The sequence below is a fragment of the Pyrus communis genome, chromosome 14 (genome assembly GCF_041283825.1).
Source record: "Pyrus communis isolate YQ-2024b chromosome 14, ASM4128382v1, whole genome shotgun sequence".
In the NCBI taxonomy this organism is placed as follows: Eukaryota; Viridiplantae; Streptophyta; class Magnoliopsida; order Rosales; family Rosaceae; genus Pyrus; species Pyrus communis.
The window spans coordinates 25,251,294-25,274,201 of NC_142578.1; the positions used below are offsets into that span (position 1 = coordinate 25,251,294).

Consider the following 22,908-nt stretch of genomic DNA (forward strand, 5'->3'; position numbering starts at 1 on the left):
AATAAATTTGGAATCTTTGTTATTTTCCTGAAGAATAAAAGGTGGAAACTTTACCTGAGGAACTAAAAGCCAAGCTGTGATGAGAGCAAGGCAGATGGTGCTGGAAATGTTATGGAGGGACATAATCAGAACTGATAGGATTGAATAAATCAGTTGGAAAACTCAAGATGTGATCAACTTGTTTGTTGCCGACCTGCATCCACACAAAAAACCATACAAAAAAATCGCTAATTATATTCGATAGCATACCACAATATCATGGTACAAAGTTACCTGTAATCACGAACTTAATCACCTGAAATCTGCCGGACAACTCATCAGGAAACCCAACTTTTTCTGGGTTTAAATTTTCTCCCAATCCGAAACGGATTCATCTAAAACACAAAGTCGAACGGGCTAATCCCTTCACTGGACTGTGATTTAACAGAAGTTCACAATCTCTCCACAGTGCCTTAGCAGTGCTACTTGTTTCCTAGGTTCTGAACTGGACCTGAGGTGCGAAGAGAAGCATCTCTTTTTTATGACTTCCACTTATCGATCCCGGGCCGTAAAAGTGACCGACCGGGGCCCTATTGATGGATGAAAGAAAGAATCCAAATTTTATCATTAAAACCAAAATTATAGTAAGAAAATAATAATTATAACAGCTTGTACAAACATGAGTTTTTGAAATTCACCTGCCTTAACTTGTGCACACTTTACATACAGAGAACCTTATGTTTTTTTGGTGGTTTAAAAGCCTGCAAATCAAGGGAGGCTGTCCATTCTGTTACAAAGATGCAGGACCAAAATATATATTTTATCAATTTTCGAGAGCATAAATGGACATATTAAATTGTATGTAAAGAATGTATAGCAAACTATCAATATAGCAAAAGAAATCTCGACACAACTCTACCACAACAATAAGAAATTTCAAATAGAAACAATCTACCAACTATCATACGGATGATTTTTAAAATGAATAAAAGACTACCCTATTATGGAGAGCTTATACCCTTCATTTGTTTACTGTTCTTGATGAGTTGCAAAACACAACCAAACAAAAGAAAGGTCATGTCTGATAAGAAGGTTTCATTTATAATTATTTCTATTTCTACATAAATACTAATAAATTAAGCTCCCAATAATCTACGTAAACATTTGCAGGGCGCTCTTTTCCATCGACGGAAATGACTGAAACAGATTCGCCCCATGTCTTAATGACATCAGTTATGTGTGGAACCACCTAAATTGACTCAAATCATAGAAGAAAGGCAGTCATCAGTGTTCAAGCAAGTGAAGCAAAAAAGAAAAGGTAGGACATATGAACATTGTGATTTTGTATCATGACCTGGACAGTCTTGCCAACATAAGGGCACAGGACAAAAATGAATGAACTCAATTGCAATACACTAAACGTTTAAGGTATTGGATAACTAAATTATCTGAAGTTCAAGATATTAGAGTAGCTACATACAGATTTGGAGACAAAACCAATAGATCCAGGCCTGTATAGCTTGTAGTGAATAATGTTATCAATTGTTCCAGCAGTGTCACCAATCTTAAAAGCTCCAACTTGAATTCCTCCAATAGTAGCAGGGCCAATGACAACCTGCAAAAGATACGATAATTAAAGTTAGTATGGCTAGTTCATTTTCGCAGGTTAGTGAAATTAAGTTGACTTTGCATCAATGGTGTAACCTTGTTGTTTGCCCGTGCATATGCGATCAATTGCTTAGTGTCTGACTCAGGTACACCTTCAGTAATGATTGCCACAACTCTAATGGTTGGTTGCATAAGAGCAGCCATGGAAGAAGCGGGAGCATTGCAGATATATCAACATACATTCATCGTTAGGTACAACCATAGAAGTTTCGCACTCCAGAACACTACTCATAGAATAATTACTGACCTTCTGTATGAAGCAAAGTTGATTAAGACATCAGCAGTAGGATGTGTAGCGCGTGATGCTTCAATGCTGCAACAGTTATCAAACCAAAGGTCAGACAATCTTGAAACAACAGATCAAGAATGGTAATCTGACTATGAATATGATTTGAATACATTGGATATGGAAAATTAAGATTAACCAAGTATGCATGCATATACATAACTATACAAAAAGTGGTTTGTAGCCACAAAAGTCAAAATTTAGGAAGAGGATGAGAGAATGGCAACTTACTTTGAGTGCACTGATATGGCAATTTCCTCTTAATGGAAAAATGGCTTCTAAAATCCCTCTGAACCGGGGTTAAAGATTCCAGCAAACTGATGGTGTCTCCCTCCCTATTACAAACCTCAGTTATTACATTTACATCATTTTCAAACACTAAAAACTATAAGCAAAGATCAAGTTTGAAGTCAAAATTAGGAAATGATACACACCGCAAAGGAAGTCAAAATCGAGTTAGAAGCACCTGATATACCTTGCCAGCGATAATGTTGTTATCCCTAGTAAGAGTCACATCTAGGAAGCATTCATTGTTGCCAGGGTCCAAATCAACCTACAATTACGATTAGAGTTTAAACAAACTTAACAGCGCTTAAAGTTTAAAGATAAGACTAACACTCAACGTGAGACCAAGATAGAATCCAAAAATAAATTCAAGATATGATTAAAATTATTTGTTCTAATCGAACATATTTTCTAGTTTTCTTATCCAATTATACAATTGCAGTTCCTAAAACAAAAAATAATTAAAAAATAATTTGCAGAAAGAAAATTCAAACTTGATAACAATCTACCTTAAGAAACCCCATGACCGAGTAACAGCAAAAACAACATTGAGACATAATTTGGTGAATATATATGGCAGACAAATTTAACAACTCTACTATTGTTAACAAAGCTTCAACCAATACAACAGAAATCAAATCAATATATACCTGCATATCCTGAGTCCAAATTTTACACTCGTGTCCTGCAATGTCTTGGTGAGTGACTCCTGCTACGAATTGGCACGATGCTCATTATCTTGTAAATTTGCAAGCAAAATATACATATTGTTAGGAACAAAGTGTCTATCTATCAAAATGTGTAATATGCAAGTTTTTAATTGCAGATGTATGCAAGCTACAACCTAGTGTTAAATTTTGCAGAACATCTTTGTAAACTATATTTTTTGTAAATGTATTTGGCATTTCATTGTTGTTAGTAATTAAAACTTTGAGACCCTCTCTTGATGTGACTCTAGATAATGCAACATATAATTGACCATGAGTGAACACAAGTCGTGGTAAATAGAGTCCCACTTGTTTCAATGATTGTCCTTGACTTTTGTTAATTGTCACTGCATAACATGGTCTTATTGGAAATTGACGTCTTTTAAATACAAAGGGCCATTTGTTTTCAGTTGCTGTCAAGGTTATTCTAGGAATGAAAACTTTGTAATTAATGTTGCTGCCAGCAAGTATTCTAGCTTCAATAATTTTATCAAATAATTGAGTCACAACCAATCTTGTTCCATTACACAAACCTAAAGATTGGTTTAAATTTCGAAGCAACATAATAGGCATTCCAATCTTTAAAATTAACTAGTGTGAAGGCAAGCCATTGAAATCAAGTGTGTTGAGAAATTCTCTAAGATACATTATACTAAGAGTCTCAAAATTTCCAGAAGATGAGTATAAAGAATCAAAGCTTAAATAAACGCGTTTTTGAGCAGGTAACAAATCTATTGCATAATCATTTATCTCCACTACAATATTATTTTTTGGTGTAACAATAGCTCGCTCTCGTAAATATTCAAAACTGGCAAAATTATTTTCAAAGTCTGGATAAGTTGCTGAAAAAATAGAATGAATAGGATCATAGTAGGAATGAATGAGTAAATCATTTGGAATTCAATCCAACATGTATCTTTGTCATTTGAATCAAGTGTATCCCCAATTTGGCCATCACCTATCTGTAAAATCTCAGATGCAAAATTAGCAAGTTTTTCCTTTTGATCATTGTTTAATCCCTTTTGTGAAAGCCTCATATTTTCCTTCAACTGAAATACTTTGAAAAAATGCCATAAATAAGAGTTATTTAAAGAGGCATCTATTATCTCTTCTTTTGTTCCAGCAGGAATAACTGGTAAAATTTGCCTAAAGTCACCGCCTAATAAAAAAGGTTTGCCACCAAATGGAGCACTTTTATTTGAATCGTTTGAATGTGATAAAATATCAGAAAGTGACATGTCTAATGCTTCAAAACAATGTTTATGATTCATAGGAGCTTCATCCCAAATAATAAGATCTGCTTTTTCAATTAATTTACCGAGATGAGTCCCTTTGTTAATTTGACATGTTGAGCAATCTGTAACTATGAGAGGAATTTTAAATCTGGAGTGAGCAGTTCTACCATCTGGTAAAAGTAATGAAGCTATTCCAGATGAAGCAACTGCTAAAACAAGTTTACCCTCATACCTGATTTTACTTATTATTACATGCCATAAAAATGTTTTTCCAGTTCCTCCATGGCCATAAACAAAAAAGAGACCCGACTTTTTTTTCATTCACAGTACTAATAACACAATCATAGACAAATTTTTGGGTTTCATTAAGCTCTGTTACCAAAACAGAATGTTCTCGACTTAAATCATCATAATTGTAATTTAATTCTTCCCTCAACAATTTGTTTCTAATTTCTGACATTTTTCTTTCATCAGGCATAGGCAAATTATGATCTTTTAAAGAGCTAGATGATGCATTAAATAGTTACTCTAATTCAAATAGAAGAGAATTTTTTAATTCCAATTTTGGTAAATTCAGAGTTGGCATTGCAAAAGATTTTCGAAGCTCATACAAAATGTCATCACACATATATTGCCAATGACTATTAAAAAGCTGTTGAGGATTTGTTATTTCATAAAATAAAATCATTGTAACAAATAATTGCCTCAACTCGCGAGATGTTGCAATATTAACTGCATTGTCTAAAGCTTCAATCCACTCTGTCATCCCCTAGTAAACCCAAACATCTACACACAACTTGATACGATGGTTGAATAATGCGGTTCACAGTTCTAATGTCATCAAAATTGAGAACACCTTTTTGAATATTGAGAAGCATTCTTAAATAGTATAACTCACCTGATGCATGATGCATGATGCACGTAGGCAATTCTGCCTATGGATCCTCCTTTTCTTTTCCTAGGCTTCCAAATCTTATGTCGAGATCCCCATAGAAACTTTGACGGCAATTCTACATAAGTTAGTATTCGCGCTTCAGGAAAAAATTTATTTATTTCAAACCAACTTGTCAACATTGTGTGTTCAAAAGCTTTTTGATTAACAATTGATTCAAGTGATTGATTACTATTGAAAACAATAGTTTGTTCCAAGGGAAGATGTACTGGCAATCGTTCAATAGGAGGTTCTCTCATATGAATTGGATACTCAAACAATCTCTAAACAGCTTCGTATGGAGATATATATTTACAATTTAGATAAGCAAGTATTTCATTGTTTGAATTCTCTTCAAAAACAATTCTTGCTCGATCTGAACCTTTGTTTATGTATTTGAAAAGATATTTTATAAGCATTGATTGGCAACATGACTCAACATTTATATGAGCATTGTATCTCAATAATAAATTTGAATTGTAAGGTACAACAAAACCGTTATCAATTTGCATCCCATTTTTAACCACAAATTTTGACGAATCACCACGATGCCTATACACAGGAAAAGTATTTGTTTCAAAAATTGTTTCACTTTTGTATTGCTTTGGGAAAAACTTAGAACATTTTCCCTCTCGCATGCATGGAGAATTTTGATTAAGTTGTCCGCAAGGACCATGAATCATGAATTGGTTGACAATTTCATAAAGGAGAGAATCTGAATTTTTATTTGGTATTTCAACTGAAATGATGGAATCTATGTCATCAGCAGAGTAGCATTTGTAAGGATTTTTTTAACCAAATTAAGATGTGAGCGTGAGGCAACCCTCTTTTCTGAAACTCGATTGTACAAACATTTGTTTGCAAACAAGTTAGGAAATATATAAACCACAGTCAATTGCATTGTAAAGATAAAAAGAAAGAAACTGAGAAAAAAATTTATTTTTTAAACTCACCTGCTTCAACTTCTCCAAAAGGTTCTCCTGATTTATGTAGCTAATCATATCATCAAGTTTCATCTTAAAAACCCTAGAAATGATATCTAGTCTATCCTCTGACTTGTATCCAAGTTTTATATCAAATTCTCTCACAATTTCAGGCCATTTGTTATTGCAAGTGAATGTTATGAACAAATCGGGATTACCAAATAGCTATTGCATCTTGATAGTTGTTAAGCATATATCTAGGGCTTCCTGTGTATGAGCTAGGTAATATTACTTTTTTGCCTATGTTATCAGCATCATGATCACCTTTTGATACAGCGTCATAAATACCTTTATACACCTCACTTCGTAAGTTTTTTTGGTTTTTTGTAATGTAATCCAATCGATCCTCTTCAAGTGTTGAATAAGCATCTACCAAAAATTGTTGAAAAAGTCTTCCTCCTTTTAACAATGTATCCAATTGAGACTCCCTTTCTTGAATTTGATAGGCTATAAATGCTCTCTTAGTCACTCTTCCTCTTTTACATGGACGATTGTTTGAGGGAATATTCAATTTCAAATCAGGTCTGTATCCATCTTCACCATATGGAAAAAGAATGGGATTTTGTAAAGACATAAATTTTGGATTTAATTTTGTCACACGCTTTAGTTCACCATCTTTAAACTCTATGACAATATCTCTATTTAAGTCAAATTGACCAATATCACCCATTATTAAACCAACGATTTCATCACATATAGACTGTCCATATTGTTTATCATCATTTAATTGCCTACCCAATATAGTTATTTTCAAAGAAGGAAGAGAACTCAATGTAAGCAAAAATTTTGCAAATTAGAAGTGATAAAAATCTCTGTGTCATATAGCTACACTACTGCATAGCAGTATTTGATCAAACTATAATACGTTTTTTTTACAACGGTGATGCAGAAGGGTTAGCGTTGGAGTTGGAAATAAGCAGGACTTTGTATGGATTATTCTCTCCCTTTCCTGCATTAAAAGGTAAGTATTATTCCAAAATGTTCAGTATAAGTGAAGTTCAGATTGTTGAACCATAGCTTTTTAATTTGACAAGTTCAAAAAATTTCATTGAAATTGAAGCATTTTGAGGATATCTTTTGAGTTTTATTGTTGTATTATTGTTTTATTCTCGCCTATTTTTGTTTCTACCAATTTTGCTTATATACGTTTGATTAAGAACATGGATATTGAAAGTTTTGTTAATTTTTTCTCATCCCTCTTTTACAAAATTCGGTGAAATGCATTGCAGGTCATGAGTGCCCTTTTGCCTCCAAAGTTTCCAAGCTAATTGAACTCACGTCCCTCAGGCCCGTTTCTCCTCCTTGACTCGCTGTGAAGAAGCTCAACTTCTCAGGCTTCGGTTTTTATTGTTAGAACTTTCGTTTTTTACATATGTTTGTGATTAATGGTTTTCTTTTGAAAAAATGGTAATGGAAAACTGAATTTGAGTTATGATTTGTGATTTTTATTCGTTGCTTACTAAGATTTTTGTCCATTTTCTCCAGCTCTCTCTCACAGCGGAATCACCATCACCACCCAACAAACCCAAGTGGGGGAATTTCGATTACTGTTCTTGGAGGGAGGTAAGGCTGCTATCTTTCTCTACAAAGTGTTGGATTTTTTTAAATTTGGGTTCCATATCTTTTTTCTCTATTGGTTTAGCTTATGTCAAATTTCGCTACGTCTTAAGGTTCACTTATGCCTTATAATTGGTAATATTTTCAGTGCGGCTGTGTACAACACTACGTGGTGTTCACGCACAGCCGTTTTGTTATTGGTTTTGGCTGTTTGTTATTATGTTCCATTCCACTTTGATATCCTATAATAGAAAATGCTAAAATCCTAACTCATTCCCATTCAATGACATCTTAAGTTGTTGTAGAAGCAAATGATCCAATAATTACATATTTAATCAGAACTCCATGAGTGTTTTTTTCAATGATTTGTTGATTTTGTGTGATTTCGGTTGGATGGCTATCATAAAGCGAATCCTCAACTTTGTTCATGTATATTGAGAGTAAATTATAGAGCTAAAAGGTAGTAAAGTTTGAATATTTATGTTTAATGTTGTTTTGAGTTTGGATTCATTTTGTTTGTTTGATATTACAAATTCAGTGATAGGGATTTGGCACTTTTCTCCATTTTGAACAGCGTTTTAACTCATTTCTAATTTTCTGTTTGGTTTCCAAGAAAATCGAGGGAAAAAAGGATAGAAGATTAATGAATTCACTGAATTGAGTGCTTTAAGTCCATTTTTTATTGAAGTTATTCCCTTTGCTTTCATTTCCGTTTTTTTTTCTTTTGGGTTTCCAGCACGTTGAGGATGGTAAAATAAATTATTTTGATTTTGGAAGTCTACTTTGTTTTTCAGCTTTAGTTCTTGGGAGAACCGAAAATGTGATTTCATGTATTTTATTATGTTCAAAATTGAAATTAGAATCATGCTATTCTTTGATATGAATGAAGTACATGGTGTTCTCCTTCAAAATTGAAATTAGATTTCTCCATCCCCTTAATAAAATGAAATATCAGAAAATTACTTTCCATTTGCTTTGTTTGTCAAATATTATGCTTATATCTGTTTAATTTCATTTTCTATCAGCAAAAGAACTGTGATACCATTGTAATAATGAGTATTGTTTCAATTTCTATGTTTACTCATCTTTTCTTTTCCCAGGGAAATACTGCATTTAAAGAAAAGCCTGAAATAATGTTGTCGAGTGCTATATTGAAATAATGTTGGATGATATACATGTTTCCCTTTTTTCTTTGTTTAAAGAATCTCCTTAAGCCAATTGTAAATTGTAACTATATCTTTGTTTTTTTTGAAATTCCAGTGGGCCCTCATGACACTGTTAAATCCAAACCGAAGTTTGGCGAATTTGATATACGTTGGATACAATGGCAGTTCTGCTTCAGCTATCCATGTAGGTGCAGGCATGGCAGGAAGAAGTGGACCGTGCACGCCAAGGTCAGAGGGATGCAGAGGGCAAGCTTTCTTCTTTGGAGGTAAGTGTCCTTTGTTTATTGCCCAACGTTGTTGTTATTATCAATTTGTAGCTTTGCGTTCTGAATTTTTTGCTTTGTCAAACAACCTTCTTGAAATGCTCGATTTCAGGCCGAAGTCCAAAAAAAGAGAGTTGAGATGGCTTCCATGAAGAGGGATGCAGAGCATTACTCGCGCCAGGTGATATCTGCTTCCTCTCTTTTCGTATATCTTCATAGGAAGAGTTTTACTAAGTTATATTGAGCACTATGTTATTTATAGGTTATATTTTCCATTTTGCAGGAACACATGGAGCTAGGGAAGCGCTATCGTGAACTCACTGATCTACTGGTAATGTCACTAAAGAACACTTATTTACATGGTCAAATATCGCATCTTTATGACACTTCTTATTCCATCTGTTTTCATGTTTCCGTTTCCTTTTTCTGTTTATCATACTTAAACTGCTTTATTTGTGCGAGCTGCTACTACTCGCTTGAATGCATTTTATTACTGACAGGATGCGAAGAAAGCTAGATATATGTGCAGGATCGCTTGATTAGTGTTAGGGTTTTAACAACTAATTGTTAGCAGCTAGAAGCTCTCGTTAGATGAATGCTAATCTGATTTTCCTTACAGAACTTGAGTGCCAGTTTCATAGTGTTTGTTCCCTGCTGGATACCTGCTGTACAGTTTCATTTCTGTTTCTTCATAACTTTCTTGGTCCTGGGATATATGCATATTGAGTACAACAAATGTCCATTGTTCTCTAACTGTTGGGCTTTACTATCTTTGTAGCAGCCTGCCTAACATTTTTTAAGCTCTACACTCTGCCATCCAATTTAATGAAAAATTCAAAGATTGGACGGTATTGATTGCAGAAATGAAAAAAATACCCTGATATTAGAAAGGTGAATGTAATTGTGTTAGAAGAAGCGTCTAGCATGATGGGTTATATTTTAAGTTTCTATTTCTAAAATTTTTTCGTTCTGGAGTATGATCTACCTCAATTGTTTTGTACTTTAATCTTTACAAATTTTCATTGTGGAGTATAATTTACCTCAACTAACAACTTTTCATTGTTTAACTTTTTCCTCCCTTAGATAGTTGCATATGTTTGATTTGTTAATCTGCTTCTTACACATGTTGTTTCCTAATGGTGTAGGTGGGTTGCCGGATGCATGTGCAGATTACTCGAATAGACGAAGCTAAAAATGACTTGGTATTGAGTGAGAAAGAAGCTTGGGTCAGTTGGATTTCGACATTTCATTTATTCATGTTTTTTGTTGCTTGCAATGTTCTCTCAATGTTTGTTCTGAGATTCTATGTTCGTATTTTTCATAAGAACTGACATTGGTTTGCCATATAATGTTTCAGGAACTTATACAACAACTAATCACATTGCTTAGCTCTCACGAGACATACTTAACAGGTTAACAAACACTAACCTATAAACTGATCTGCTAAGCGGGACCATTAACCTCTGTTTATATCCCCGCCACTCATCTTTTGGCACTTATCAATAGCAAAATCTAGAATTGCAGAAATCCCAATTTTAATGAATATTATTTTTAGTTGATAATTAAAATTAATTGATGATTAATCTATTCCATTGTGCCTTATTTTATCGCCAAATACTTTGAATATTCATTAGCAAAAGATATAGGGTTCACTATTTAATGAATACAATTTTGATCGTGGATTGCATTTCTTGAGTTATAAATGTGGTCAATCCATTATTTACTAGCTGAATAATCATAATGTTTTGGCCACTTATCTTGAATTTTGTTCAAATTGAAGAAGTCACATGTTTCTTTCCGTTGTTGAGGTAATCTCTCTGTTGAAAACTTCTGTTTCTTTTTTCTTTTTCTTTTTCTTTTTTTCATTTGGGTAGATTTTTTTTATTTTTATGGATTTATGTATTTTTTTCTTCAGAGAATTCGAAGTGAAATAGGAATAGCGGATTGAGCATAAACAAATTGATGAAATTTTTATTTGAGTGTTTGTGTTGGTCCTTTTTTGATTTGTTGAGGTTTGGAATTATTTGAGTTTTTTTGCTGTTACTACTGTGAAGGATGCTCAGCAATCGCGAAATGGGGGCTACCTCTTTGGAAAGACAAGTCTCGTTGTCCAACCTCCCATGAATTACAAACAAGGTGCTTTCTTGCTGGAAAAACCACTGAACCAGTAGAACTTTCCTCGGTTCTTCAATTCGATTCGAATAATTTTTTTACCTAGAAAAGCCAGCGTTTCCTGTTGAGTTTTACAGCTTTCTCAATGTTTTTGTGATTTTGCATTTCCTTTTGTGATTTTGAGGGTTTTGTTTATCGATTCTCTCACTCATCTCTCAGCTCTCTCTCACTTTTGAGGTACATGCAGTTGGATTCCGTTTGCTACTGCTGATTTGCAGGTAAAGCTTCAATTACCATATAAAGTTTACGTTTTTCATGATTTCTTGAATTACGGTTTTAAACAATGGAAATACTGCTAGATTCTTATCATTATGTGCAAATTACTGGCGATTTGGATTGGTGCCTGAGATTTAGAGAATGGCTCGCAGCTTTAATTTCTTTTTCCTTCATTATTACTATTTTAAATTTTTTTTTATTGCTGGTTATTGATAATTTGTAGTCTGTGAGGGCTTCAATCTGTTGGAATTTTGAATGGTTATTGCTTCATCGGAAATTGGGTGGTCCAAATTTTGAATTAGAAGAAACCCATTTGATTAATATTTTTGGTGGATTGGTTCTCTGTGTTTTCTCTGTTATTTCCCCCCCAGTTGGAAAGTGGAAGCCCCAACTTTGAGCTCAGAGCTTGGATTTCTCAATTGTTCGTTTCTCTGCACTCTCATCAGTCACTCTTGATCCTCTCTCCGAAGAACTGGGTAATTTTCCAGCTCTATCAAGTATTACTCCATTTAATTGCTTAATTGAGGTTTTTTGTTTCTCTTATTCTCAAAAAAGTTCATTGGCTTTGATGTTGGGCTTAAGTAAATGGGAAATCATTAATTGGCATTGTTCAAGATATAATTCTGTGTTTTTGGATTTGTGAAACGATTCGGCCAATGAAGATAGTGGTTAAAATAAATTTTTCGTTATGAAAGAGAATATTGTTCTTCATTTGCCTACGGTTTTGTTTAATTGACTGCAACCCATGCTGCACTTTGCTTCACAAACCTCTATGGTTAGCTTCTATACAGTATGTTGCAAGTTTGAGGATATCTCTACATCTTAATTCCCACTGTTTCTGGTTGCTTCAAGTTTGTAATTTTCCGTGCTACACTACCACTTGATTTGATTATAAAAATGTAAAACAAATTCCGTCCATGATTTACAAATTTGTATTCGATTTTTGATGTTGTTCCAGTGTAAGACATATGTTGCACAAGTGAGGTATATAGGCTGCAGGGTATATATTTTGTCGTCTTAACTGCAAGGGCAAAATATGTGTAAATTGCAGCCTGCTTCTGTTTCTTCAGTTTCGTATGGAAACAAACCTTCTGCTTATTTTTGCCTTTGTGGTTACAAAATTAGCTAATTGAACAAGTTCTCAACACTTTCTATTTTTAATTACCTATTCAAATGGCTGCCTACACTGCAGGACACATTATATGTGTGAACTAAATGTTTCTTCGGTTAGAACTTTTTTGGAAACCATCTCTTTCTAATCAAAGATGTTCAGTTTCTTCCCACTCATTGTACAATATGTTTATATGCCAACTCACTTGAATGTATATAAAAGCAAAATTGTTTATCTTATCGATCTCATTCACTCATGTATCTCTTTGTTTGTTCATAATTGTGTTGAATTTATTCAATTTAAATGTGTTTTATTCATCCGATTACGTTTCTCATGTATCTCTTTGTTTGTTCATAATTGTGTTGAATTTATTCAACTTAAATGTGTTTTATTCATCCGATTACGTTTGAAACAGCTGGTCCCGCAACAGCACGCGGACCTAATTTCTACTATATACTAAAACCCAGTTGGGTTCCAGCACTGTTCACTAATAGTGTCCGGACGGATGTGCCCTTCGGCTTCTTCTTTGTTCTTTGTTTTTATCCTCCTTTGCACAGCGAAAGGACGACTTTGCCCTCGATGGCCACCCGTTCTTCATCGGCGGCATTTCCTGATCGATTTCTCTGCTGTTTCATTCGCTGCTTTTCATTTTGATTCTCTCTCTCACACCATTTCCTGCAATCAGTTTTTTTCTTTTTCTGCCCCACATCTACACGTGTTGGTCATCGCGAAAGGGAAAGCGGTGGAAAGGCGAGGAAAGCAGTGGAAAAGCCCATTTGCTTCCATTCCATGTTCTCAGAAGGGGCATCCCTTCCCATCACCGTTCTTGAGTTCCCTCGATGGCGTCTTCTCTCTCACTTGCTAAAAACGACGGAACCAGTCAAAATTTGTGCAGATCTTTTTTTGGAAAAAATAGAAACGATGGTCTGTTCTTCCCTCATTCTCCAGGTTCCTCCCTCCTTCCTCCTCCTCATCCGTTGGACAGCATCCCCTCCATTTGGACCTCTCTTAGAAACTTAGTGCAGATCTCTTCAATTTTCTCTCCAGTTTTCTCTGTCAGAATCTCTAGAGAAAAAGAAGTTGATTTTTTCTTTTAGTTTTTGGTTTGTGGGTTTTTAATTTTTTGATTTTTTGTGCTGGTAAAGGAAGAACCCAGAAGTGATATGTTCACTGAAGGACTTGATAGGAGCGTCCTTCATTGGGTTAGAAAGGTTTGTGAAGAAAAATCATTACCCTCTTCCTTGTTTCGAATTAAAAAAATAAATAAAGTAGGGTTTAATTTTTACTGTTGTTTGATTTAGTTCTCAGCAGCATGTGTGGTATTATACTGATTCACTACCTGATTAATAAAACCCATATTTTAATTCTTTTAATTTTATGGATTTTTGGCCTTTGATTTTGGTTTTTAATGTTTTCTCAGTGATTAACTTCTTTGATGTTTAATCTTTTATGTTTTGTCAGTGGTTGAATTCCAAGATTTCTCAACGTTTTGTCAAAGCCCTCAAATCGGGTTTCGACCGTTTTATCTCGATCTCACAATCGGCGGTGCAAGACCTTAAGAATATTGGTCTTTGTCTTCATCTCCGACCCCGGAGTCCGGACCGGCTTTCCGACGAATTTTCAGTCCAATCCGGGCACGCCATGCCTTGAAATCACGACCAGGTACATGGTATAGCAATTATACATATAAGTTTTTGTTTTGAATTTGTGTTGATTCGAACGAAATCTCAAGGACTTCCGTTTCAGGCGTATTGAATCGCTCTGTCTCCTCTTTGTATGTGTGTTAATTTGCATTTTGCAGTAATTGAATTCTTCAATTGGATTCTTCTATTTCGGAGGCTCCCTAACTCATATTAATAAAATCGCCCACCTGGTCTTTGTCAAACACTACAATTAATTTCAATTTGTGATTAATCCTTTTATTAAATTTAAGTTTGATTCTATCAAAAAATATTTATACTTTATGTGCAAATACATATATGATACTGTCTATGTACTTTGTATAATGTTGGTAAGAATATTGAGTGTTTTTTGTGTGCGTACAGAATGGACAATGTGTTGTTCACGAATACGAAACATGAGACGTGGTTTACTTCATATGGCAAAGACAGGTTAGTTTAATTGTAATTGCTTTTTTCGTTTGGTTGAATTGAAAGTTGGTCAGCTTGAATTTTTGTCGACCCAGAAAAGATTAGCAAGGGGAGTTTGCCCCTGTTTGCTTTCCTTTTCTCAACCTTTGTTTTCTCTGCCTTTATTTTCTGTGTTTGCTTTTGTTGCCCATTCTATTTCTTTTCTTTCTTTGTTTACTTATACTGGTCTGCCTCCATTGCAGATTTCTTTGGCTATTTTCACAAACACGCCATCTGTTCTGTTCTGAGTTGTAGAAATTTTTTGAAGGTGAGTTAGTTTAAAGCAATTTGAAAGTTTGGGATTTGAATTTTTTTTCTAATGCCTGCAAAAACGATGGATAACAGCAAATTGATTGTGTTTTTATTTATTTATATTTTTTTGAATTCAGATAATCATGTGCAGTCTTTTGGTTTGATTTAAAGGAATTTCTTACACAGAAAAATGAGGTTTTCTGATTAGATTTTTGGGTTGTATATCTGAGTGTTTCTTAGACAGAAAAGCTAGGCTTTTCTTATTATGTTTGGAAAGCTTTTAGAAATTTTGAATTTTTGATGATAGGGTTTTCAAAATTCTGATTATACTTGGTCGCAGCCTGTCATCAGATCGCTGCTGAACAGATGTTATTTAGCTATTGTGTATTTTATAATGGTTGTCTTTCAATTTTTTTTTTTTTTGGATTTTTGCTAATTTGGATGAAACCCCAAATGATTTTGTTTTGCTGTCAGTTGTGGTGCTCTGTTGGGGCTTTCCCGGCTAAAATATTATTTTGCATTTTGGTTGCTCAGTTAATAAATCTGAGATTTTCTATCACCTGTGATGCTGCTCTTATATTTTGGGTAAGTTTTATGTCCTTCTACTTTTTTCCAGTTTCGAAATGCATTGATAATTGTTTAAAATGGATTTATAATTTTTGGGAAGAAATGAGATGAGAGGATTCGTTGGAATTTTGGAAGGCTTTATCTTTTTGTCTTACGAACAGGGAGAGGAAGAGGGAAAACATTAGTTTAGATTGTAATTTTAAAACTTTGTATGCTGTTAGTGCTGGAACCTGTCTGTTTTGTTGGGAAATTGATATTATGTAGAGTTATTAGAATTTTGGAAAGCTTTGTCTTCATTGCTTTTATCCGGCAGAGGGAACACAAACATGGAAAGGAGGACAATCAACATTAGTTTTAATTGTGGTTTTAAATTGTTTTATGCTGTTGGTGGTGGAAGTTTTCGTTTTGGATTTATATGCTGGTTGTTAGATTTTGCCTGTTTGAAGTTTATGTTTTTAGTTTTAATTTTTGATGAAAGTAACTCATGTTGCTTACCCGGCGGTGGTTATTTTTATGTGCATTGTACGGGGTTTAGTGTTTGAAGCCCTAGCCACATAGGTTGGCCAAGTAGCTGTGCATCCCTCATTGCCCCTTTCGGAGCTGCCACTACTGGTATGGTTTTCGCTTCTTAATCTTTGAAATAAACTACATTATGAAATTAATACGCACATTTAACTGGTGAATTTACATTTTGTTCTGGTAATGCAGATTAAACAGCGAGGAGTTCCATAAGCGCACCTCAGTGGGTTTTCCGGACCTCTCTAGCTGATTTCAAGGCTTTCCGACCACTTGGTGCGAATATAACATAGAACACAGCATTTATTCCATATTAGAAAAAGCCTTAAATCAGCTTCAATCCAACTCCTTTGTTTACTTTGCTTACATAACAGATTAACCAATTTTGTTTTGTTTGGATAACCTTTTGAAACATTTGGTGTCCGCAGAGAACAATTTTTCAAATTTTGGTTTCTTTTATTTTTTGCCTGCTCTGTCTACGCTCACAATTTGGTTTTCTTATTGTTTTCAGCATGCGATGCTCTTTGTCTTCTGCAGCTTCAATGTACAGCCTCTAAAACCATTTACTTCAGGTACGTAATATGACCCTTTCATTTTAGGATTTTATTCAAACAAGTTTTTATTTTCCATGTACTGCAAAAATTATCTTTGGTATTCTTTTAAACAGTTTTTCTATTTGTTATTGCATGAGCCAATGAATTTCTTCCTAGATAACATTGTAAAACAAAAAGATCACCTTAGGAGAGGATTTGTTGTACGTGTATTAGTTTATAGAACATATACATGAAAACATTGTGTTTCCTCAAAAAAGCATATTAATATCAATTTCTTTCTTGGTAAAAATCAGTCAGGTAAACAGCACTGACCTGACTACAAGTATGCCACAAATTACATCACTTTCTACCAACACTCTGCTTATTTTTCTTATTATATTTTCTGTGTTTAAATGGCATGAACATGCCAAAAACCTGTTAATTACAAACTATCCATTACAAGTTTACACTGGCTGTTTTCTTCTTTTATGTCCAGTAGTTTTATGACCCGTAGCAACGCGCGGGCACTATTGCTAGGATATATCATGTTCTAGTGTGGTCTAGTTTTTGCATAATTACGTTTAAAGAATGACCTAGAATATATACGATGGTTTTGATTATCAAATCACTTGGTAAGATGAAATTGATATCTACGATGGTTTTTTAAACATGTCCGTTATTTTCTTTTAATTGTTCTTTTTTATTTGATTTATTCAATATGACTGTAAACGTACATTTACGTTAATATAAATATACTTTGTATACGTGTTCTCTTATTATTTGCTACAGGAAATTCTCGTTTACACCATCTTGAAATGTTTAACTTCTAAATCCATGCCCCGATCAATAGAAAAGTCCAGGGATGGCTCCCCTGTCCTGTCATTGCCCTCTCTCGTGTCTATTTCTTCTTGATTATTAGCTCCTATGGGCTGTGGCAATGACTTGTCACTAGCTAGTACGTATCATCTCCTCAGTCTCTTCCATCGCTTGTTTTTTTTTTTTTTTGGGGAAAAATGGTTTTATTAAACCAACAAGAAGCTTGCATAAACAGAGGTCCAAACACACATAAAACACAAGATAAAAGATGGGCCCCCAAAACAACAACCACAAAAGCCCAACAAACATTCCCCGACGACCACAAACCAGTCTCTTCCATCGCTTTATGTTTCATGCTCTGTTAAAGAGGGGAGGGCTGCTTGTGTTTTCTTGGATTCTTTTAATAAATTTCTACACCATACAAACAAAATACTTCAATTGAAAGTGTCATTAAACTTGGTGGGTGAACTTACCAAAAAAGAGAGAATCCAATAAATTTATACACCATACAAATAAAATGCTTCAATGGTGGCTGGACTTACCAAAAAAGAGAGAATCCAATAAATTTATACACCATACAAATAAAATGCTTCAATGGTGGCTGGACTTACCAAAAAAGAGAGAATCCAATAAATTTATACACCATACAAATAAAATGCTTCAATGGTGGCTGGACTTACCAAAAAAGAGAGAATCCAATAAATTTATACACCATACAAATAAAATGCTTCAATGGTGGCTGGACTTACCAAAAAAGAGAGAATCCAATAAATTTATACACAATACAAATAAAATGCTTCAATGGTGGCTGGACTTACCAAAAAAGAGAGAATCCAATAAATTTATACACCATACAAATAAAATGCTTCAATGGTGGCTGGACTTACCAAAAAAGAGAGAATCCAATAAATTTATACACAATACAAATAAAATGCTTCAATGGTGGCTGGACTTACCAAAAAAGAGAGAATCCAATAAATTTATACACCATACAAATAAAATGCTTCAATGGTGGGTGAACTTACCAAAAAAGAGAGAATCCAATAAATTTATACACCATACAAATAAAATGCTTCAATGGTGGCTGGACTTACCAAAAAAGAGAGAATCCAATAAATTTATACACCATACAAATAAAATGCTTCAATGGTGGCTGGACTTACCAAAAAAGAGAGAATCCAATAAATTTATACACCATACAAATAAAATGCTTCAATGGTGGGTGAACTTACCAAAAAAGAGAGAATCCAATAAATTTATACACCATACAAATAAAATGCTTCAATGGTGGCTGGACTTACCAAAAAAGAGAGAATCCAATAAATTTATACACCATACAAATAAAATGCTTCAATGGTGGCTGGACTTACCAAAAAAGAGAGAATCCAATAAATTTATACACCATACAAATAAAATGCTTCAATGGTGGCTGGACTTACCAAAAAAGAGAGAATCCAATAAATTTATACACCATACAAATAAAATGCTTCAATGGTGGCTGGACTTACCAAAAAAGAGAGAATCCAATAAATTTATACACCATACAAATAAAATGCTTCAATGGTGGGTGAACTTACCAAAAAAGAGAGAATCCAATAAATTTATACACCATACAAATAAAATGCTTCAATGGTGGCTGGACTTACCAAAAAAGAGAGAATCCAATAAATTTATACACCATACAAACCAAAAACTTCAATTGAAAGTGAATCGTGGGAAATGATCATTAAACTTGGTGGGTGGAGTTACCAAAAAAAGGAGAATCCAATAAATTTCCACATCGTACAAACCAAAAACTTCAATTGAAAGTGAATCGTGGGAAATGATCATTAAACTTGGTGGGTGGACTTGCCCAAAAAAAGAGGGGAGGGCCGCTTGTTGAAGTGATCATGAAATGACATACATATGCAAGTTCCTCTATAAATGTTGAAGTCACTTGCTCTTGTTCGAACCATAAGATCTAAGTTCTCAAGTTTTCATGCTTTCAATTTCAGTCCTAATGGCATTTCATCTCCCACTCTTCTTCTCTCTTCTCAATGGAAGCTCTGAGATTTGAGTTTTTACAATGAATCAGTGATTTTAATACTCATATTTTACCCGTGAGTCTAGAAAAAATTATAAAATATTCGATTTATAGTGCCTATAGTTAAAAATGGAGCGTCAAAGTATCTACTCTTTCTATTTTATATATATGTACACACACACACACACACACACACACACAGTTTGTTGTTGTGTTGGTTTAATTATCCCTGCTTTAACTAATTAAATTTAGTTTTCGACTAATTAATCACATTGTTCTGATCTCATTCGTACTTTCTAATTAATCGCTAGAGTGAAAATGTTGCAGATGGCAGTGGTGGTGGCACTGGCAAGCCAAGATGCTTATCCACAGTTATCTCACGAACTCTACTGGAACTCGGTCCTGCCAAACGCACATATGCCAAAAGCTATCAGCCAACTTCTCCAACCTGGTTTGTATTAAAAGACTCTTCGTTTTAGAGAGCTTTTCTCTATCTACAATAATATCGATTATAGAATTTCATTTTAAAAGTTGTCTGATCTTTTGGCAAATGTAAATTTTTCCAGTAAACATAGAAGTAATTTGTAAATTTTTTCAAATGCAAGAACCAACGTGATCAATCAACGGTTGAAATTTATATATGTTCCTCCCAGTTTCTTCACTTTGATTAAATCATTTGACATGGTGTTGAATTAATCACTCTTAAATAGTTTAATAATGCGTTGCTAAACTAATTCGCAGACTTCAAGATTAACGAAGATATGAGAATTGCTGTCGAACTAGGTAAGGGTACCAGTTTCGACCTCATTGCAGGAGAAGAAAACCCTAGACTTGCTGGAGGCACAAATGTCGATCTTGTTGAAAAAGATGGGACGAAACCTACATATGTTGGAGTAGCACAAGAACGATCCCTCTTTCTTTACCGTAGTAATCGTGCACTTGAAGGATCCGCCTTTGCTTACGGTAGTAATCATGCACATGAACGATCCGCCTTTGCTTACGGTAGTAATCATGCACATGCCACTCATGAGAATCATCAACTCCATAAAGATGACAACCCACAGGCAACTCTGTTCTTCTTGGACAAGGACATGCATCCTGGCACAACAATGAACTTGAACATCACTAGAAATTCGAATACGGCGAATTTCCTGCTGCGCAAAACCCCAGAGTTGATCCCTTTCTCGTCAAATGAATTACCTGAAATTTTCAACCAATTTTCAGTGAAATCGGAATCTGTGGAAGCCAATATAATTAAGCAAACAATTGAAGAGTGCGAAGCTCCAGGAATAGGAGGAGAGGAAAAATATTGTGCCACCTCGTTAGAGTCAATGATTGATTTCACCACTTCGAAGCTCGGAAGAAACATTCAGGCATTCTCGACGGAGGTGTTGGAGAAAGGAGGAACCATGTCCATAATTTCTGTGAAGAAGCTTGCAGGTGACAAAGCCGTTGTGTGCCATAAGCAGAACTATCCGTACGCAGTGTTTTACTGCCATGCAACAAAACCTACAAGAGCTTACGTGGTGCCCCTGAGAGGTTCTGATGGGGTGAAGGCTAAAGCAGTAGCAATCTGCCATGTGGACACATCAGAATGACATGTGGACACATCAGAATGGGACCCACAACATTTGGCCTTCAAAGTGCTCAAGGTTAAGCCCGGGACCATTCCCATCTACCACTTCCTTCCCAGTGATGATGTTGTTTGGGTTCCAACCCGCAAATGTACATTAGTAGTTGAACCCATCAGTTCTACTTGATCATCCCTGACTGACGTCTGAGAAGGCTTTAACTTGGAGGTAATTGGTTGTCTAAATAAAGAGGCTCTCAGTTCGATTCTCGATTCCCGCTTCTTTGTTTGTTAGTTGTGTTTTTAAGTCGAGTTGCGCTTATGTATTTGTCTTTTCACTACAAGAATTGCAAGTATATGAGGCAATTTTACTTTCATTCAAATCTCAGCAAACTCACTAATGCAGAAACCCCAACCGTCCAAAGCACACACAAACGCCACATTCCCTTTCTGGGGTTAAAACGTATCTTCCTCATCATCCTCCACATCCAAAAAGCTCAGATTTTCATCACTACCCCCACATCCCCCGCCGGCCCAGAAAGTGTAGCATCCATGTCGGACAAGTATTTCTCGCTCTTATACGCACTCACAATCCAAATAACCTCATGAACAATACGCACTAACCTCGTGTAAGCAAAATACTTCAATTGAAAGTGATTAAGCGACAAATTGTGGGAAATGGTCATTAAACTTGGTGGGTGGACTTACCAAAAAAAAGAGAATCCAATAAATTTCTACACCATACAAACAAAATAATTCAATTGAAAGTGATTGAGCGACGAATCGTGGGAAATAATCATTAAACTTGGTGGGTGGATTTACCAAAAAAAAAGAGGGGAGGGCCGCTTGTTGAAGTGATCATGAAATGCCATACATATACAAGTTCCTCTATAAATGTTGAAGTCGCTTGCTCTTGTTCGAACCATTTGTGGGAAATGATCATAAAAAAAGAGGGGTGGACTGAAAGAGATCATGTATGTGCTGTACTTTGCGTTCCGTGAAATTACTTTATTACCGGAGCGACCCACTAATGGAAAAAAATAGGAGTTATTTGGTAAAGCATGTCATGTGATGTACTGAGAGCAAAATAGATTGGTGATGACGTTAAGCATGTGAGAACAAAATCTCATATCATATATTGGACAGGAAGTCTAATACTCCATAATTACAAAAGCAAAAGCTGTGCTAAATTTAGATCAAATGGTGGCGGCTTTGGCGGAGGACGATCTGGCTCCGTCGACGAGCCAGAGGAGCTGGGGGTCGGGGAGCGAGCGGAGTTGGGCGTCCACGAGTTTCCGGGAAGTGTGGCAGGCACCACCGGATGTGCTCAACAGAAGCGGGCAGCAGGACGACGAGGAGGAGCTGCGGTGGGCGGCGATCAGACGACTGCCGACGTATGACAGGTTGAAAAGAGGGATGCTGAGGCAGGTGCTGGATAACGGGAAGGTGGTGACTGATGAGGTGGACGTGAGGAGGCAGGGAATGTAGGACAAGAAGCAGTTGATGGAGACAGGGCGGGCCCTGGGCTAGCCCAAGTAGGTGCCCGTCTAGGCCCCATTTCAGAAGGGTTCAAAAAAAATTTATATCTTGTAATTAACATATAAATATAAAATAAAAAAAAAGTAAAAAATAAAATATCATAATTCATTTGCTAGTGCATGAAAATGTTGGTTTCATTTTTCTTTTGGGGGTGTTGAGTTTGAAACATGAAGCTGCCTTTCAGTCATTATATTTTTCTTAAGTTTTCTTATTTTTCAAATTTACTGCCATCTGTCATACTTTCAATCCATTTGTCCAAATGCATATAAAGTTATAAAACTCAAGTCTCTTTGTAATCTTTTTTCTTTCAAGTTCTCATTCTCTCCATTTCTATCGAATGTTTAAACCAACTTCACATTCTCTCCATTTCTATTGAATGTTTAAACTAACTATCATATGATCTT

General features: G+C 35.1%; 2 protein-coding genes and 1 long non-coding RNA gene across 10 annotated transcripts; all 3 read left to right on the forward strand.

The window, feature by feature from the left end:
• Nucleotides 1–6,946: 6,946 nt before the first annotated feature.
• LOC148691476 (uncharacterized) lies at nt 6,947–8,787 on the forward strand. Its single transcript, XR_015955498.1, has 3 exons — nt 6,947–7,035; nt 7,304–7,637; nt 8,732–8,787. It is a non-coding gene; the product is annotated as an uncharacterized LOC148691476 (long non-coding RNA).
• Nucleotides 8,788–8,828: 41 nt separating this feature from the next.
• On the forward strand, nt 8,829–11,317 carry LOC148691477 (uncharacterized). Of its 3 annotated transcripts, none has more exons than XM_088683757.1 (6): nt 8,829–9,063; nt 9,180–9,241; nt 9,344–9,391; nt 10,206–10,286; nt 10,418–10,472; nt 11,115–11,316. In XM_088683757.1, exons 1-6 carry the CDS (start codon nt 8,901–8,903, stop codon nt 11,276–11,278), a joined length of 573 nt encoding a protein of 190 aa, XP_088539883.1. In that variant the 5' UTR covers nt 8,829–8,900; the 3' UTR covers nt 11,279–11,316. The 3 variants fall into 3 exon arrangements, 2 of the variants coding, with proteins under 2 accessions (XP_088539883.1, XP_088539884.1); XM_088683758.1 differs by having other exon boundaries at nt 8,830–9,063; nt 9,173–9,241; nt 11,115–11,317; XR_015955499.1 differs by lacking the exons at nt 9,180–9,241; nt 9,344–9,391 and having other exon boundaries at nt 8,871–9,063; nt 11,115–11,315.
• A 1,872-nt stretch (nt 11,318–13,189) lies between these two features.
• On the forward strand, nt 13,190–21,342 carry LOC137712755 (BURP domain-containing protein 6-like). Of its 6 annotated transcripts, XM_088683910.1 has the most exons (10): nt 13,190–13,770; nt 14,021–14,221; nt 14,605–14,670; nt 14,892–14,956; nt 15,415–15,525; nt 16,043–16,124; nt 16,216–16,299; nt 16,535–16,595; nt 19,723–19,846; nt 20,137–21,342. In XM_088683910.1, the coding sequence occupies exons 9-10, from the start codon at nt 19,723–19,725 to the stop codon at nt 20,991–20,993; spliced, it is 981 nt and encodes a 326-aa protein (XP_088540036.1). In that variant the 5' UTR covers nt 13,190–13,770; nt 14,021–14,221; nt 14,605–14,670; nt 14,892–14,956; nt 15,415–15,525; nt 16,043–16,124; nt 16,216–16,299; nt 16,535–16,595; the 3' UTR covers nt 20,994–21,342. The 6 variants fall into 6 exon arrangements, with proteins under 6 accessions (XP_088540036.1, XP_088540037.1, XP_088540038.1 ...); XM_088683911.1 differs by lacking the exon at nt 16,043–16,124; XM_088683912.1 differs by lacking the exon at nt 15,415–15,525.
• The last annotated feature ends 1,566 nt before the right edge of the window (nt 21,343–22,908 follow it).